We start from the raw sequence: 20,698 nt of genomic DNA on the forward strand, positions 1-20,698 counted from the left end.
GTTATGTCGGAACCTAAAACCTGGACGTTTACGGTACAAAACAACGAAGATTTTTTTTCGGTAGAACCAATGATAGGGACTGAAAAAGTAGATTCTCCAATTGCATGCGCTTGTTTGTGTAGCAATGATGACGAATGTTGCATCTTAACCTATAACACACCAACACAATATTGCCATTTCTACAGCTGTTGTTCTCCATATACTGGACCGTCGAAGAATGGGATTGTTATAAGGAAAATGGCCAAACCAAATGGAAAAAATACATATTGAACGTATTGGGAAAACTACTTTTAACAATAGAACAAATTTACTACTCGTAAGTTTAAGTATATCAATTTTAGTTCGGTTTCAAATTGTAACCCGGATTTGTTTTCTGTCAGTTGATTTATGACTTTTGAAAAGCGGTATACTACTGTTGCCTTTATTTATCCTTTTCAAACGCAAAACCGTTTAGAATATATATACACCTAGCACAGCCCATTGAATGCATTTTAGCATAGGATTTACTACAGAATGGGTCCAAATTTGTTTACCAAAGTCGATACTTTATCGTAAGTAGTGTATATCTAAAGATGTGAAAATGCTTCCTGTTCTCTACTGTATGATATTGAAACGAGGATAGGGGCATATACCTCACTGGTAAGATAACGATTTAAAATTCCATTTGCCTATAGGATTCAAATTTGCAACTTCACGTATTTCTTTTTATATCAAGAAAAAAACCTGTTTTGTACTGCTCGGAAATTCCCTTTCGCACAGTTTTGGACCAGACTTATTTTTTTAAGATAATGACAAAGGTTATTGCCAAATTAAATGTCCTGAAATTCGGGTAGGTTCCATTCGAGGAACTGAGGACGGGATTGTGGTAACTATAATTGGTACATATCCGTTGTTCTCTGTTATCGCGTGCCTTGAATCTGGCAGTAAGGCAGTATAACATCAGACATATTATGTGTGCTTACATTAATAAAGTACATGAGCTATAACAGAAAATGGACATACGAGGTGTTACAATTATTTCTAAACCCTTAAGTTTATAAACGGATATGTTCAGAATGTTGTAACTGCAATCCCGTCCCCTTTCCAACGAATGCGATCTACCGTAGTATAACTTTTTCCGGGTTTGTATTAACATGAATCATACGATAGGTGACACATGTGGAGAACGATATGCTTACCCTTCCGGATCTCCTGCTATCACCCCAGTTTTTGGTTGGGTTCGTGTGGCTCTGTCCTATTTTCATGTTGTGTTTTGTGTACTATTGAGTGTCTGTAGATCCTGTTTTAGCAATTGCGTTGTCAGATTATTGTCTATTTAGGAGTTTGACAGTCCATTTGATATCTTTATTTCTCCCTTTTATATTCTTAATATAGGTGACTATTTTCTCTATTGATATCTGTATATAATTTGAATATAAAGATTTGCACCTTACATGTATAGATGATTCACGATATTAGAGAATGATTTAAAAGATTTAAGGTGAAATATTTGTAAATAGTTGAACTTGAATTAAAGAGAATTAAAATTATATTAGGGAACAGTTTTATTAAAAGATTTATTGTTTTTCTATTAAGAGAATAACTGGAAAAAGTATGTTTTACTTAGTTTTTGTTTATAGATATTAAATGATATGATATGAGTGCCAATGAGACAACTCTCACTCTAAGTCAATATTCTTAACAGTCAACCATTATAGGTCAAAGTACGGTTTTCAATACGGAACCCTTGCTCACTCCGAACAGCGAACTATGAAGGGTCCTAAAAAATATTAGTGTAAACCATTCAAACGGGAAAACCAACGGTCTAATCTATATAAAAAACGAGAAACGAGAAACACTTATGAACCACATACTAAACAAACGACAACTACTGAACAGCAAGGTGTTATATAATTTGTATTTCTTTGCTATTGTTTTTTGTTCAAATTTGTTTTTAAAAGAATTGATCTCTTTATTTATAGATGTGTTAGTCGATCCCGTCCCTCCAGTCCAGCAGCAATGCAGTATAAAATCATAGGCATCATTCATAGTTTGTTCCCGTTCAAGTTTGTGAGAGTCTGCCAAGAATCATCGTAACAGCTTTCATCACAGACGATCATGAAACATTTAGTACAACTCAAATATCAACCCTATTTTTCTCTTTATTGCAATAAACTGTAACACGAAGCATCTTTTTGAAACCCTGATTATACACACAAAAGACCCCAAGTCACAAGACACGGATTTTGACCATTGTGACCGAATATGTACAGTCGGATAGTAATTTTGTACCTTTTGGCAATTTCAATATGCATTTCGTTTATTTTCTGATTTATTTTTGACACTAATTAGAATATACGATTATATATTGATAACATGAATGCTACGAATTTCAAAAAACAGTATACATTTGTCATACATTCTTTTCAAATAATATGATAAACATTCAATTTGATGAAAACCGATTCAATAACGTTAATGACTATCTAGCTATATTGCTGTGTGTTTTTATTGTAAACTTATATGTTTAAGAAACTGTTAGTACAATTGTACGTTCAATATATAGGAATATATGTTTTTTAACTTTTGATGTAAATTTATAAAACAAAATGATACTTTTTTCATTTTTACACATAGTAATGGGTTTTATTTCTGTTAATTTTCCAGCAAATGTTATACTAAAATGCCACTAAAAATTAGTTACTAAATCATTTTCGATAAAATGCTCTAATTTTGTTATTCATTTTTTTTAATAACTTTTCTGAATGATAAATGATTTGATCATTGTTTGTACTTCAAACACTTGTAAATATTATCATGTCTAAGTTTAGGTTACATTTTGATTAAAGGCCACATAATGTGAATTTCCTTATGAGTAACCCATTTGGAACACAATAGGCAAATTATAGTTGCTACTTTCTGTTTGTATATTAAAATGACAATAATTCAATGATATAAGTATAAATATATTTAAAACCAAACACAAAAAATGTGCTACCCCAAAAGCTGGGACAGCCTTTGACAAATTACTATGGGCTTCCTGGGGAACAGCGACACCAAAAAAAATAATACTAAAACTGTCACTTAAAGACTTAAATGAACAGATTATAATTCTGATTAAAGTTTAATAAAATTCGTTTTCATGAATATTTGTAGCATTTTGCTAAAACACTGCATGTTTTATGTTTTGCATTAAATTTTAATGATTTAATGACAAAATGTCAACTGTAAGCATGCGGATAACAACATAATATAAACATAATATAAACAACAAATCATTTGAATTTAATGTAAACTTTATTGGAGGAAATTAACCTCGGATCTTAAACTATCACTTACATCATAAGCATCAATTGGTTTCGAAAAAAATCGAATGAAAACAAACATCAGTAGATTGATTAACGATATCAAGTCTCAAAAATGAAACAAAACATAAAAAAAGAGAAAACTATATAAACAAAAGTTCAATTACTTTCTTAACCATTTGATATAAAACAATGTAAAAATAGGATATATTGATTTTTGTTTGCATTGTAGTCTGATTTATTTTTGTTTATTTTGTTTGGTTTTTCAAGTTGGAAATTAATTATTTACTTTACGTCTTTTAATAAATAAAAGTTATAACATATTTTTCAAATAATTTTGATAACATGACTTTTTTTTTTGTTTAACATATTTTCCTTCCATTTAAATATCTGAGGACTGATTTTTTTTAAGGGTAGGCATAATGATGAACAAAACGTAGATACATGATTGTGATTATTCCTCTCTTTTTTCATAATCTCCAAACTGAAATAAAGAACGTCAGAATTCTTATTTTATAATTGTCATAATGCATTTATCCAATTGAAAAAAAAACCAAACAATTAAATTGTATTGTCACTGAGATTGTCTTATGCGGTTAGTTGTTATTGCATGCATTAGCATTACATTGTTTCTTCATATGAATATTACTCGATTAAAGTAACCCTCTATAAAGACAAACGTTGTGCGGCCTTTGTTAAGTAAAATCAAAGTGATAACCTGATATCGTTTATTTAGTTTTTCAAATACAAATTTCTGCACACTTATGAATTTATTACAACAAAATATCTGAAAAATAAGCTCACTACCAGATTGGAAGTGTTTAATTTCAGGATTTTCTGATGAGGTTCAAGTCATAAAACTGTTTTATAATCATAATTTTTATTTCCTAGTGTATATGTAATGAACAATATTTAAAAAGCGTTGAAGAATTAAAATCTTTGGCAATGTAAGAGGATAAAAAAGTGTCTGGATTTCCAATTCGAAGACATGAGAGTTTATCTTACATATACATATACATTAGAATCACAAAAAAATGTTATCTATTTAGATGTATTCTGGCGATAAAACGTACTTACAAAATATTTTATTTATAAGGAAAAAGATAGCAATCTTCTAAACAAAATTAATTTCTGAGCCGGGAACTTATTAAATATAGTTGTATGGATTCTTGATGCGTTGTACTTCTTTTCGACGATATCGAGTCTCTCGCTAACACATTAGAAAACTAGATAGGATCATTTACTGTAGTGCATAGGAAACATCCTTTAGTGATATACCCGTAGGGTTAAAGTTTATTTTTCTTTCAAATGTAACCTGATGACCGATGAATTGCTATGTTGATTGTACTTGATTAAATACCCTAGTGCATACAATATCATGGAGGATTATTTAATCTCTTAGAAATAATCCAGACAGAGATCAACATGTAAGATTCTATCAAGCAAAATCAGATGTTCAACTATATCAACAAAAGCGAAATTTGTTCATCACAAGTCGTTCAACGTTTTTTTTAGTTTTTTACATTTAGAGCTCATACAAAAAAGAAATAAAAGTCCTTTGTTGATTTTCATATTTGCGTATGATTCTCTGTTTTTATTCGACGTTCAATTGTGTCTTTAGTATTTTTTTTACCGTTCTAAGTTGAACAAATAAAAAACTGAAGACAAAGTGTATGAACATGAGAATTTCTTTAACCACCTTTATAGTATACCGGTTTTTATTTTCATATCGATTTATTGACTCAGCTTATTGCTTTTTGGTGTAAATAATAAGCCAAGGAGTTTTGCTGGTTTCCTCTGAAACTTTTGTGTGTTTCGTTTCAGCACTCATCGGAAATATTATTGTGTTCTGATAAATGTTTGAATCGAGGTTACTATATAGATGTATTTCGATGTTCCCAGGATTTATTGATTGATACGGATTTTCATATCCGTCACTAGATTGACTGATACCTGTCAGCCTTTCTAAAGAACTTTCTTTGGAGCTTTCCGATTCAACTCTTAACAGAATATCACTGTCTCCATCGATTCTTGATGTGTCATTATTTTCTTGTGTAACGTCGGTTCTTGGTTCAAATGCTACGTTATTATAGTTTATTGTTCCTATTTGATCATAATGTTCTTCTGGATAGGTTTCTAGCATTACGTTAACCCTAGTCTTTCCCTTCATGTAACAATAAATATTTGAACCAATGCTGCAAATTACCATTCCTCCAAATACACAGCCCATTAATAACCAACTTGGCTCATATTCAGATTTGGATTTAAATTTGTTTTCTGTGAATATAAAACATTGTAAAAAGAGTAGTCAAAATACCTATGCTATCAATATATATCAGTATTATGTTGTAGCACACTATCAGTATATTTCGTAATTTCGAATTCATTTTAAAAATCTATCATCTCACCAGATTTATTTTCGTATGTATAGTACTAACAGAAATGTTTACAACAACTTTGTCACTGAGATAGACGATTATCAACTTAAATCAGTTAGATATCAAGACATCGTCGTCAAAATTAGACGAGAAATCTATGAAGTAATTATGTTGTTGGTTAATGTCAGCATACATTTTACCAGGAACTATGAAGTAAACATTGTTACATTTCTTCTACTTGACATAATTAATGTTTTTGATAATCCTATAATCATTTTGACTAAAGAAAGAATTCTCAATTATAAACAATTATTTCCAGTGATACTAAAAACTTTCGTTAACCCAAATTCAAAATTATGGATTTATGTATATTTTTCTCTGCAAAATGACAGTGAAATTAGATGCAGTCCTGATAAATGGTTGAGTATTACTGTTCATTATACAATATGAATGATTGTTCTTTTCATGTAAAAACAAATGTGATGATTTTTCTCCGCAGTTCTATTGCTAAAAAGGGATGAGAATGGATCTTTGGTGTTTGATGATATCAAAGAATTCTACAACTCAAAACAACTTAACATGAACATTCTATGTAGTTCATGATTATGTATTCTTCTTCTTAAAGACACTTACCCTTTACCATAAGTTTAACACTAAAGGTTTCATCGCCAATTTCATTCTGTATCAAAAAGCTGTATATGGTAAAGTCTTTTTCTGTAAGCGTAAACCCCTCAAGTGATATTTTGTACCCTTTCATGCGAACTGTTTGTTCAAATGAATTGATAGTAATGTTATAGTCTGTAACTAGCTGGTACTTCGTTTCGTTGAAGCAACAAAAATCATTTGTTAAAATATTTACACTACTGAATTCTGGATGGCAATAAACCATGACACTGATGTCTATCTGAGAACCAACGATGCCATACTGTATACTTTCTGTAACGGCAACAAACCTAGGCTTGTCTGCAATATACATTGAAAGTGCTTCACAAAAGAATAACACATACTTAGAATCCAATTATTCAGAGAACAATTGAAGGTCTTTCCACATTGAATTTCGAAAATAATTGAAGGAAAGATACCTGGTGTCAAATCATATGTTTCTTTAACTTTTTAACAAAATATGGTTTTTATATACTTTTCTCGACAATAAGAAAGATAATATGCTACTTCAGTTTTTATAATGTCATTTTTGGTCTCATATGCCGATTAAAAAAGGTCACTTCTGGACTCATATGATAGCTGTTATACCATTGATTTAAATATATTTTTGCCTGTTATAACGGAAGCTATTTCCTGTTTAATGAAGAACTCTTACGGTCTCAAATATTAGGTTTATATATCCCTCTTAAACAAATAAATGATTTCTAGGTTCTTTTCAATGTAAAAAATGCAAAAATGGTTACTTCCGATTTTACTCCAGGTCATATCCGGTTGTCATTTTTCAAGGTTATATTTCACTCAATATTTTGCAAAAGATCTTATGGCACTACCATATACCAAGCTGAAGTAACAATAAATTAACCTTAAATTTATTATTTTCGTTTGTTGTGGAGGGTGTTGTAAGTATATTTGTTTGCTTGAAAAATAATGATGTATACACCTAAAAGTCATCTCAAAAGACAAAAGATCCAAAGTTGTTCTTTATATGTCTGTATATCGAACGCCAATCTTTAGTTTGACTATAATTTTATAAAAATAGTGTTATCATCTTGCTCTTTAGGGGTTTATATAATCTTGCATATATCAAGTTTTGGTAAATCATACCTTGAAGTATAACAGAAGCTTCTCCTGTTTGGATTGTCGACCCGTGTATATCTGCAACTCCATTTTCTGCGCGACACACATATATTCCACTCAGCTTGAAGTTGTCAATATTTGCACTATTTTGCTCAATTTGAATAGTTGGATTATTGGGGAGCAAGCGAATCAGTTGTCCATATTCTGAGAGATGTTGCCACCGATAATACCTATAGTTTTGAGGTATTCCATCCGGCTCACATGTTAGAATTCTGTCCGTGACATTTTTGATAATTCTTATAGTTGGTGGAACTGTTAAGATGAAAGACAATATCAGATTAGTATCTTTTTGGCTAAAATATTAACAAAATGTTCTATCTTTTTGTACATCTATTTGATAATACCGAATACATTAATTGCTTACAGTTTTGAATATATATAAAAAAAAGTCTTTGGGAAAGAGATGAAACTGCAAAAATAAACCAGCAAGTGAAAAAACATAACTAAAAATATTACAGACAAGAACTAGACATTGCCTTAACACAATAATCAAAACTGCACATATATTGATGGAAATGCAACAATAGGTAATGACTTTAACCCAGGCCAGATATGAGAAAAGGTCATATAGCCCGAATTGAAGTCTATAGAAACAATAACAATAAATAAGTTAATGCAAAATGCTTTACATCGCAGCTTGATATTATGGAAAGACATACTATATCTGCCAAGAAATTGAGACCAGTTTCCAATAAATTCATGTAACAAGCATTGATATTTTTAGTTTTAATGTATAATCGAATTCACAATATCATGGCCTACGTTTGTACATTCATTTTAAACATATGTGCATCATATGTCTGAAAATTCATTAAGTTTAATATGGTATTGTGTAGATTCTGTTGTATAAAGAGGATCTGCCCAAATCTTTGAAAGTTCCGGTTAATTGCTTTCATGGCGAAATCATGCTCAGGTATGACCCATTGAAGTATTCAAAAGTTTGGAAATTTCAAAAAGTCGATTTAAATTCAATTATTGTTTTTTTATCCGCTTCACATGATGCTATACAGCGGAATAAATTCTGATAAGGATAAAGCTGCAATTTTTATAACCAGGTAAGATAAGGTCCTTTCGTATCGAATCACAAACGGCAGAGACACCTCGAAGATAACGCAAGGGACCTCATGCGCTAAAAGATAGGCGAAATCTAAGAATGGGATTTTCAAACTAGCAAGTTATAAACGAACTGACAATGTCATGGCTAATAAGAACAATAAACAAATGACAGTATACAATACACAACTTAGAAGTTTATTGTATATCACCAAGTTATCGGAATTCCAATGTGAACTATCTGTGAACCACTTATTGCGGACTTGTTTTTGTATTGTTACAATTTACAATTGATGACTAATTAATTCAGCAAAGATCTATTGAAACAACATCTGATACAAATACTTTATTACACTTTTAGATATTTGGATGATAAATTGGCTCTAAATAATGACGACTTCCGTACGTACACTAAACACATTTCTCCTGTTAAATCTAAACGCGAAGCTTACTACTAAACTTTACGATAAAAGAGATAATTTTTTATTTCCTATTGTTAATTATCCATTTTTAAATGGTGACGTTCCCTTATCACTATCTCACGGTGTTTATATATATTTCAACGTATTTGATTTTAACGAAAAAAATTACTGTAATGCTCAACAATTATTACACCTGGATTTCGATTTGAGAAACTTGTCAAACCTGAAACTAATCAATTGAACAATGACATCATTCGTAAATACAAATCAACTTGCACATATCTTATACGTTCGGGTATCTCACATAGTAATATTCTATACAAAGCACGAAAATGTCGTCTTTATTTCAAAAGCTAACAAAACCTTTAAACAGACTTATTCGGAAGGGATATAGTTGCGATACTGTTGTCAAGTCATTAAAGGTGGCATTTTGTTTTTAATTAGTATTGATTCACTCATTGGATCTTTCCATCGGAAATAAACGCATTTATTCTAAAACCAGTTGTTGGCATGATACGGGGTATGTTCTCCTCGCATACTTTTTGATGGCTTGATATTGAACCTTTTACGGGAGGGATTGTGTTTGATTTTCATAGGATGAAGACATAATCTTTCGATCAGTTTAATTGAAGTCTGAAGATGTCATGTCAGTAACTGAGTAGTCCTATGTTAGTTTATTTTGATCATTGTCATTTTGCTTATATTCTTCAGTCAAATATTGCAACATTGGACTTGGACTTCTTTTACACTGAGTTTTATTGTTCGTATTAATTATTCCACATTGTCTAAAGGTATTAGGGGAAGGAGATTACACAAATCGTGTTTAACCCCGCCGCATGTTTTCGCCCTTCCCAAGTCATGAACCTTGCCTTTGTAAGTCCTTTGTGTTTTCTATTTTATTATTTTCGTAAATTTATATATTTTGGAGTTTAGTTTAGGGTCCATTTTGCTGAACTAATACACATAATCGTTTAGGACCAGCTGTAGCCTGCTTATGAGTTTGGAAATTTCTCGCTGCGGTGAAAACCAATGGGTAGCTGTTTTGTTGCTTCTTGGTCGGGTTGTTGTCCATCTGACATATTCCTGTTTCTATTCTCTATTCTATTAATTACTGATCAAACAATTATTGAAATGTTAATAAACGGTCAATAAATAACGTTATATGTTCAAAGGCAAAACACAAATATATGACGCTCAAAGCCGAATACTAGAAAGCCAAGAATGTATAAGAATCGAAACAGGTGAAGAGCTATATTACCAAATAGAACATGGATTGATAGCTGAATTCAAAGTAATTTTTTCCTGTAACGTGTAATACTTACATATTTTTATAAGATTAATAAGTAACATTAGAAAAAAGGGTTTATTTCTCTCAGCTAAATTAACTTGATAAGGAAAGTCGAAAAATGGTAGCGTTTTTTTGTATTTTTTGACAATATTGATCAGATTTTGACATAATATAAACAATGTTAACCATAATATTGCTGTTAAGTCATACATTATTACATGCAATTGTAGAAATGATTAGCGGTTTAACATGTACCCTTAATTTGGTATCTCTGTTCCATAAACATTTGGAGTTAACGCTATACCCATAGTTTGGGTTTGATACTATGCATTCTAAAATTATTATTAGTTTTGGTTTGAACATGGGCAAACGACTGCCCTTATTGAAGAAAGCTTGATACTCTCATATTTTATTTTTAACGAAACAAAATTCACAACAGGCTTTTGTTCCTGATATACAATTACGCTTTGGGGATTCCGTATTTCGTCAGATTATCGGAATTCCAATGGGGACTAACTGTGCACCACTTATTGCGGACCTGTTTTTGTATTGTTATGAGTTACAATTTATGACAAAAATAAGCAAAGACCCATCGAAACAACATCTGATAAACAAATTTAATAATACTTTTAGATATTTGGATGATATTTTGGCTATCAATAATGACGACTTCAGTATGTATATTAATGAAATTTATCCTGTTGAACTTACTTTAAATAAAGCTAATACTAACAATGACCACTGCCCTTTTCTCGATCTTGATATCTATATCACTAATGGAAAGCTGAATACTAAAATTTATGATAAAAGGGATGATTTTTCATTTCCTATCGTTAATTATCCGTTTTTAGATGGTGACGTTCCCTTGTCACCATCTTACGGTGTTTATATATCTCAACTTCTACGATTCGCTCGTGTAGGTAACAATGTTTAAGATTTTAACGAGAGAAATTTATGTATTACTGAAAAATTATTACACCAGGGTTTTCGATATCACAAACTAGTCAAAACATTTACTAAATTTTATCATCGGTATAAAGACATCATTCGTAAATATAGCTCAACATGCAGACTTCTAAAACGTTCAGGTATTTCACATCCAATTTTTTATGGAAATATTCTTTATAAAGCACAAAAGTGTCAGTATTCACATCAGAAACTTACAAAACCTTTGAATAGACTTATTAAGAAGGGATATAATTACGATACTGTTGTCAAGTCATTAAAGATTGCATATTTTGGCGTTAATATTGAGTCACTGATAAGGTCTTTGCATCGAAACACATTTATTCTAAAAACAGTTGTTGGCATGACACGGGTTATGTTATTCTCATATATGTTATGATGGTATGATACTAAACCCCTAACGGGAAGGATTGTGCCTGATGTTCATATGATGAAAGCATAATCTTTCAGTCATTTTAATTGAAGTCTGGAGCTGGCATGTCAGTTAACTGCTAGTAGTCTGTTGTTATTTATATATTATTGTCATTTTGTTTATTTTCTTTGGTTACATCTGACTCGGACTTCTCTTGAACTGAATTTTAATGTGCGTATTGTTATGCGTTTACTTTTCTACACTGGTTAGAGGTATAGGGGGAGGGTTGATATCTCACAAACATGTTTAACCCCGCCGCATTTTTGCGCCTGTCCAAAGTCAGGAGCCTCTGGACTTTGTTAGTCTTGTATTATTTTAATTTTAGTTTCTTGTGTACAATTTGGAAATTAGTATGGCGCTCATTATCACTGGACTAGTATATATTTGTTTAGGGGCCAGCTGAAGGACGCCTCCGGGTGCGGGAATTTCTCGCTACATTGAAGACCTGTTGGTGCCCCTCTGCTGTTGTTTTTTATTTGGTCGGGATGTTGTCTCTTTGACACATTCCCCATTTCCATTCTCAATTTTACTAATAATGTATATTTTAAAGATATAAATCCACTAATTCGTCCCGGTTAGAAAGAAAATACAAGAAAGTAGAACATATTTTGAACAAAATAGTTCCTACGCATAGATGCAGCGTTGTCAATAAGTAAAATATTTAGGTAATTTTGGTATCAATGAAAGCTTAAGGACTTGGAATCACTGTAGACCCCTTGGTAAAAGTTTCTTTTGAATAGTAAAATAAACATGAAATTAAGATAGGAGGCATATTTGCAATGTTGCTCAAATCAGAAGTACTTATATTTGTACAATTCAAACTTCGGGAACCAGTGTGCCCTAATATGCAATTAAATATGTTAAAGGTATGTTTATTTTTTAGCACGTTAGGATAAGGTATAATTTTCACTTGAACTGACTTCCACTTTATTCTTACTTAAGACAAAATTGCTATGAATGCTTGAAGTTGCAGAAATTAACACAGAATGCAAGTGAATAAGTGATATAATGATGACTATCAGAACTTGTGATGTAGGACTAATAGAACTTGTGATTTGGGAACATCAGAACTTGTGATCTGAGACTATGAGAACTTGTGATGTGGAACAATCCGAACTTTTGATGATGGACTTTCAGAACATGTGTTGTGGGACAATCAGAACATATGATGAGGGTCTGTCATAACTTGTGATGTGGGACTATTAGCGACTCTTTGCACAACAAATCTTACGATTAAAATTGTGTAAATGTGTACAAGTATTTGTTGCGAAAAGAGTCACAGATCTTGTGATGTAGGACAATTAGAACTTGTGATGTAGGACAATTAGAACTTGTGATGTGGGACTTTCAGAACTTGTGATGTGGGACTATTAGACATTGTGTTGTGGGACAATCAGAGCTTGTGATGTGTGACTATCAGAACTTGTGATGTGGTTAATCAGAACTTGTGATGTGGGACTATCAGAACTTGTGTTTTGGGACAATCAGAACTTGTGATGTTGGACTATCATAACTAGTTTTGTAGGACAATCAGAACTTGTGATGTGGGACAATCAGAACTTGTGTTGTGGGACAATCAGAACTTGTGACGTGCGACTATCAGAACTTGTGCTGTGGGACAATCAGAATTTTTGATGTGGGACTTTCAGAACTTGTGATGTGGGACAATCAGAACATATAATGGGGTCTGTCATAAATTGTGATGTGGGACTATCAGCGACTCTCTGCACAAAAATCTTACGATTAACATTGATTGTAAGTGAAACTTAAATGTTTATCAGTATTTTTAGTCTTAAGATTTTTTTGTGAAAAGAGTCGCAGATCTTGTGATGTGGGACAATAAGAACATGTGATTTGGGACTATCAGAACTTGTGATGTGGGACAATTAGAACTTGTGATGGCAGACTATCAGAACTTTTGATGTAAGACTATCGGAATATGAGATGTAGGATTATCAGAACTTGTGATGTTGGACAGACTGTAAAAAATAGACAATCAAAAATAAACGAATTGAAATGCACTTGACATGCATAACATAGAATTTATAAAGAGGTCGAGATCAATAGAATTCTGACGTCAGAATACATTCGAACAGTAATTCCTCCCCCCCCCCCTCCAAAAAAAAAAGTAAACATGCTCCTGAGAAATTCACTAATCGGCACAACGAAACATAATGCGTTTTGGGATACTACAAGTTTAATTTCTTTTATAAACACGTGGAATTTGGTTGAACATTTTCTTTCTGTATTGTTTAGCGGAATCTCATGTTTGATTTGTTTGTTCGTCTTATGTTAAACAGGCAATGCATACAGCATTAACTTTCAATTTACATTCTCAAATGAAATAAAGATATATACAGTTCACTTCCTTCAGTTTCCGACTTTTTGTTTGACTTGTCGAAGTCATATAAAGGAGGCATTGTCTTTTGTTTTGCACTGTATATGTTCATTAGTTTCACGTGTAATTAGTAACGAACTGTCAAGTAAAACTCCTTTGAACTCTTAAAAAACTAGTTGAAAATTTTTAAAAATGCATTTTACTGTAGGAATTTGTGTATGATGTATGTTTATATCTTTTCAGAAACAATGCTCTTCATAAAACATATACGGCATAAAACATCTGTCTATTGTCGAAAATGTTATGCTGTCATCTAGTTGTCTTATGGTTATTTTATTTTCGTTTGGTTATTGTCTCAATGACATATAAAGCAGACCTCCGTTGAGTCTTATATTAAAACAAATCAAATAAAATTTACTGGTATTCATGTATATTGCAAATGTTAAGAAAATAAAGTACATTGTGTATTAACAAAAAATTGTGAGATTTAGTATGTTTGTCAATGAGACAACTATCCACCTAAGTTCAAATAAAAAAAGTAAAATAACAAAATAACGAACTCCAACGGAAATTCTCAACGGAAAGAAAATTAGCCACAGGCAAAATAAAAAACAACAAACGAATGGATAACAACTGCCACATTCCCCACGAATAAAATGGTTGACTAAACCTAGTTTGACAGCTAGCCATTATGAAGTGGATGTAAGCATATATTGGCAACCGTATGTACTTCTACAATGAGAAAAACCTGGCCTTAAAAGGCGCCGACATGAAAAATATCAAACAATTCAATTGAGAAAACTAACGATCTAATTTATATTGATGTTGCTTATATTTATATTTCTTAACATTGCCATATAAGCGGGAGGTTTGGCTAGCCATAAAACCTGGTTCAACCCACCATTTTTTCTTAAACCGTCCTGTACCTAGTCCGGAAAAAGTCAGTTTTTATCAAATAGTTCGTTTCTATGGATGTTGGCGTTTGTTTTTGTTGCACTTCAGTGTTCTTGTTGTTTCTTTGATTTCCTCTTAAAGCTGATGTGTTTTCCTAGGTTTTAGTTTGTAACCCGGATTTGTTTTCTTTCAATCGATTGATGACTTTTGAACAGCGGTATACTACTGTTGTCTTTATTTATAACAACAGCATTTACGAAAAACAAATATTACGCACATGAACCAATGACAACCACTGATTTACAGGCTCATGACTTGGAAAGGCATAGAAAGAATATGGCGGGGTTAATCATGTTTGAAGGTACCAAACCTCCCGTAATCTGGGACACTGGTGTAACAATGCAACGTAATAACAAACGATAAAAATCAGTTGAAAAATGAGTTCGTGACACAAAATCATTTTGCACAAAAGAAATAAGAAAAAGAAAAGAAAAGGAATATACAAATAAGAAGATGAGGTATGATTGCCAATGAGAAAAATATCAACCAATGTTCAGATGAAGTGGATGTAAACAATTATTTGCAGCCGTACGGCCTTCAACAATGAGAAAAACTCTAATACTACAATATCAATCAGTACACATCCAACTTCCAATGGATGTAGTGTAAAGAGGTCTTTAACAGTCAGAGAAAAATAATGATATAGTGAACTGCACTTTAATTGTTGTTATTCCTTCATGGTTATACTATCCCTTTGCATGTTGTGAATACAGGAGTAAGTAATTACTCAATTGCAGAAACAAATAACTATTTACAATAAAATTATAATAAAGAAATGTTCATTGCATGTGTTACTACTAGAAAATATTATCTGATGATCTCTGAGGACGTGCAACATTTAGCTTGACTTTTTATTAGACAAGTGTGTTTTAATTGACTTTTATTGATCTTTGCAATTACAGATATAGCTTTCATAAACAATTTTGCCGAAACAAAACAAATGTGTGAGTGCATTTTACAGATTTTAAATACTCGCTTTAGCTATTTTACGAGATAACTGAGACATTAAGAAAGCTCGCGTTTTCGAAAGTTATCATCATTTTAGGTTTTTGTGTCGTTTGTTTGCTCTTTCGTGAGCGAATATCTGTAATCTTTGTTTATTTATCTATAAGTTACTATTGTTCAGGGTGTCCTTAATTGACAATAAAATATATTTGATTTGATTTGATTTGGTACATTTTTGTATTTCTAACTAACCTTAGGACACAAATATTCGTGTATCTGTGCATAGAATTAACATTTTTTTATTATGAAATGTAAATTTTGTCACATAAGAAGAAAAAATTAGATGTCTTTCCAGCAATCTGTAAAAAAATGCTTTGTTTATTATTAATACACGTTTCTCTGTAAATTGTAAACATGTACTTGTCTGTTATGCACTGTAAATCAGTCGCTGGATTGGTCAACAACAAAAGTAAAATAATAGTAGTATGTCAACATACAATTATCTTTGATGGAACATCAGTATGCTAAATAATGTATATCCATATAAAGTGGTATACCCGAACTAAAGGAAAAAGTAAAATAAAAAAAATACTAGACTCCGAGGAAAATTCAAAACGGAAAGTCCCTATCAAATGGCAAAATCAAAAGCTCAAACACATCAAACGAAAGGACAACAAGTGTCATATTTCTGACTTAGTACAGACATATGTCGTCATAAACATGTTGCAAATGAATGTTGTGTACCTAAAATGGTAATTTTACATTCAGTTATTGGGTATTTAATAGAGGCAAGGCATTAACGAAAAAAATAGTTTATCTTTATATTTGTATAAATTATCCTGTAACAAAATATTGTTTTGGAAAAAAACTTGACTCATACTTTTATAGCTCATTGTTGAAGACCGTGCAGTGACGTATAGATGTTAATTTTTTGTGTCATTTGGTCTCTTGTGAAGAGTGGTCATATTGACGATCATACCCCATCTTCTTTTTTATATTGAAAATTAATGAAAAGATCTCGATATAAGGCTCTTGTCTCAGTTTTTGCATATTGTGTACCGCAAAAAATGTGAACATGGTAAAGCAAAAACGTAACACATAACTGAAAATAAACAAAAATTATATCTGACTGACTAATAACTTGTGAACATCTGTATAAGATTTTTTGAAAGACAGAGAATACTTTTAATTTTCAAAGTGAAGAGACAGAAATTAATGAACCTTCATCACATTTGCATCTCCTTTTATTGTATAATTATTACTATAGTTACCTTGTACAATCAAAGTTACAACGGTTTCATCGGTTGTATGATTCTGTATATGGCTATGGAAACATACATACACTCCTCCATCATTCTCAGTTACATTGTCTATTTGCATGTTATATTCTCCGTTAGTTATGTTTCCAACAAGTTTTAGTTTATTTGAAAATTTGGGATTAATAGAAAGTTCAACGGTGTACGGATAACGACCAAATTCTCCACTAGGTCCATACCACGCAGAATACCTATTCATATAAACTTGACATTTCAAGACTGCAGACATCCCTTTTGATACATACACTGTATTATTTGTAGTAGGGTAAGCTCCAATGTCTAAAAGAAATTAACAATTCAAATTTAAATTTATTTTGACATTTTAAGGTTAATGCAAAATATTTGAAACGATTAAATGTATGTGCCAAATCATGGAAATAGAAGGTTTTTTTTCCATTTGTCCCTTCGGATGTTACACGTATATTATGATATTTGATTTCATCAGTTTTTATGGTACTTCCTTTTAATATAGGTGGATTTTGTTTTGTTAATACTTTGTTAATGCCGGCATTTAGATTAGACCGTTGGTTTTTCTGTTTGAATGGTTTTACACTAGTCAATTTGGGGGCCCATTATAGCTTGCTGTTCAGTGTGACTTAGACATTTGGTGATTTACTTTTAAAAATTGTGACTTGGATGGAGAGTTGTCTCATTGGCACTGATACCACATGTTCTTATATCTATATTTAGACTAAAGATCACACTATGCCTTTATACATGTTGTTCCTACTTTCTAGATCTTCTTAAAAAAATGAGCTTTTACTATGGTTCTTCGTCTAATACAGAGTATTTTTAATTCCATACATTTAATCCACCATTTTCTACTTAGGAAAATGCCTATACTAAATCAGTTTCGTTTTGATCTGTTTAAGCTTTTGATTTTGCCATTTGATTAGGGACTTTCCGTTTTGATTTTTTCTCGAAGATCAGTATTTTTGTGATTTTACTTTTTAAAGTCATATGAAGCGAGTGAGTGGTGAAAAATAATATTTATCCAATTCTTGAACCAATGCATGTATATATCATAAACTAAGTCCCCTGTGCACGAATTTCTCATTTTTTACGCATATATATTGTTAAATCGTCAATTGTTTTTCTCTCTGTCTGTTATGATTTAACAAATATGGGTACTCATTAAATGCCGTGTTTTGAAGCCGAAGTTTACCGATTGTCACCTTATAGTAAACAAATAACAAAAAGCATGGTTATTGAGCACGTGTTTAACATGAATAATCAGATAATTGTTTATTTTAATGACAGATCCATGCGTATTGCGACCACCTGATTTTTACGAGGAGGGTCACGCTCAGGTCACTATTCATACGGAAAATATGTCGGCGAATTGCTTCCTGGGAGGAAGCAATTGAAAATAAGTAAACTTCTTCTAAATGTGAACAAATTAAAGAATTTTCCTCAGAAAAAAAGTATATGTTCATAAGTTGTATAATGAAAACTATCCATTTAGTTATAAAAACATATGCATAAGTGTTTTTTGATTTGAGGATTTCTAATGACTTTTTAGGATAACATGTCATTCAAATAGATTTTACTTACTTAACTGAAATGTTCGTATTGATGGCAGCAAAGTGGAGCTTCTTATTCAGGGCAATGAGACAACTATCAACCAAAGAACAAATGAATGATAATGCAAGAAGAGCGACAGTTCTTTGTACGACCTTTAATGATGAGTAAAACCAGTATCTTATGGTATGAATCGAAAGGCTAGTCACAACTCAATTGAAGTTAGATAATGCTACCTTCTTTAACAATCATCAGTTGAAAGTATCATTTTGCATCCATCAACGCCATAATCTTAATTAATACGAAATTCTTTAACACAATAATTGCGTTAAATGTTTATATGGTGTATCTTTTAAGATATATCTTAATCGTTTTTCTGCTTTTGAAAAAAAAATATACATTAATGCTGTATTTACTTGACAGTATTTGAAGCTTTTGTCAGCTATAAAAAATCCTAAATTGACCGCACAACCCAAATTTTGAGGCATAAGTCTATGAAACAATTTAATTCCAAACGTCAAGATATTAGATGGCAAATGATATAAGTCAAAAAGTGAACAACTTAAGACAAGGCGATTTCGATAAAATGGAACACTGAGGCAATAAAATCTGGTAAAAAATACACTTGTGTCATGTTACATGATATCATATATCTCCTTGCATTACACTTTGCATTCATTTATATGGTGTGTAAAGACAATGATACATAATAAACATTGTTTTAATATATAAAAAAAAAAACAGGACCAGAAAAGTTAGCATTGTTTGTGTAAACATATTATTTAATTTCCCTAATTTAATATATTATTATTTCACTGTTTGTTTGATTAAATAAGAATGATAGCAATGTAGAAGAAATATTGTTTCATACTTACTATAGATGTGTAAAAAAAACCATGGTATCAACCTCAAAATAAACCCAGGCATGGTCCAATCTGTAATATGATGACAATATACTTATACGTTTAGTTTCCCTTTGTAAATACTGGTGTTGCTTATATATCAATATTTGAAAAATGTTTCATTAGAATGCCTCAGCTGTTTTCTTCTTTTTGATCTGGCTGTTATCTCTTTGACAAATTCCCTATTTCTATTCTCAATTTTTATTTTAAAAAAAATCCTTATATATATGTACCATATACAATTGCGTTTATAAGCAGTACCTTATCCATTCTATAAATGTACATCAAGTCTTCGATACCATTGAATTATCAAATATAAGTGAGATTTTTATCTAGCTTTAAAATCAGGTTAAATCCACCATTTTCTACATAAGGAAATGCATGTGCCAAGTCAAGAATATATCTGTTCGTTTCCATTCCTTTGATGGGTTTGAGCTTTTCTTTTGTCATTTATTCAGGGGCTTTTCGTTTTGAATTTTACTAGGAGCTTGGCATACAAGGTTATACAAAATAAGGATTTTCTGTTGTATTTTTTGTTAATCGTTTGCCCTTATACTTTATCTATTTTATTAGGGATTCAGATTTCTTTTTAGATAGAATTAAGCTGAAGTTGTTAACTTCTATATCATTTGGTTTACGGGGGAGAGTTGTCTCATTGGCAATCATACCACATCTTTTGTTTTTTTTTATATTCTGCTCATAAAAATAGATTATAATGTATTTCATATATGAAAATTCTTTTTTTTTTTATCTTACCTTCAATTTATTCCTGGTGATATTAAAATAGTTTCCGCAATATTTATTTATGATTTTTATAAATTGATTAAAAACAAACAAATACAATAACGGAAGTAAGCTTTTACAATCAAAATGGGAAACAATCATTATTCAAATCAATTTTGAAAAGTTTATATACTTTTTTGGTATATCGAACAGGAAACAAAAAATAATGATGTACATTTGTGTGTTGAAAGTTCAATAGGTTACAATTATAGTCGTGAGCTTTCATCATTTTCAGGACTCTAATCTGAAAGTGTTAAAAAGGGACTGTTATGCGCATTGCTGTGCGTTCGTTTATTCTATATTTGCTAGGGGTATGGGGGGAGGGCTGATATCTCA

At 31.4% G+C, this 20,698-nt stretch overlaps 1 protein-coding gene across 2 annotated transcripts in view; it reads right to left on the minus strand.

The window, feature by feature from the left end:
• Window positions 1-2,298: 2,298 nt before the first annotated feature.
• The window catches only part of LOC139485876 (opioid-binding protein/cell adhesion molecule homolog), a 40,700-nt gene continuing 22,300 nt past the window's right edge, over window positions 2,299-20,698 (minus strand). Inside the window, exons 3-5 of one of the 2 annotated variants that reach the window (XM_071270526.1) lie at window positions 7,430-7,714; window positions 6,296-6,625; window positions 2,299-5,561 (exon numbers count right to left, since the gene is read on the minus strand). In XM_071270526.1, the coding sequence (XP_071126627.1) occupies window positions 5,032-5,561; window positions 6,296-6,625; window positions 7,430-7,714 (1,145 nt within the window). In that variant the 3' untranslated portion in view covers window positions 2,299-5,031. The remainder of the gene's footprint in view (window positions 5,562-6,295; window positions 6,626-7,429; window positions 7,715-20,698) is intronic. The other variant, XM_071270525.1, reaches the window with a different exon arrangement.

Source organism: Mytilus edulis, chromosome 8 (assembly GCF_963676685.1).
Source record: "Mytilus edulis chromosome 8, xbMytEdul2.2, whole genome shotgun sequence".
Taxonomy (NCBI): Eukaryota; Metazoa; Mollusca; class Bivalvia; order Mytilida; family Mytilidae; genus Mytilus; species Mytilus edulis.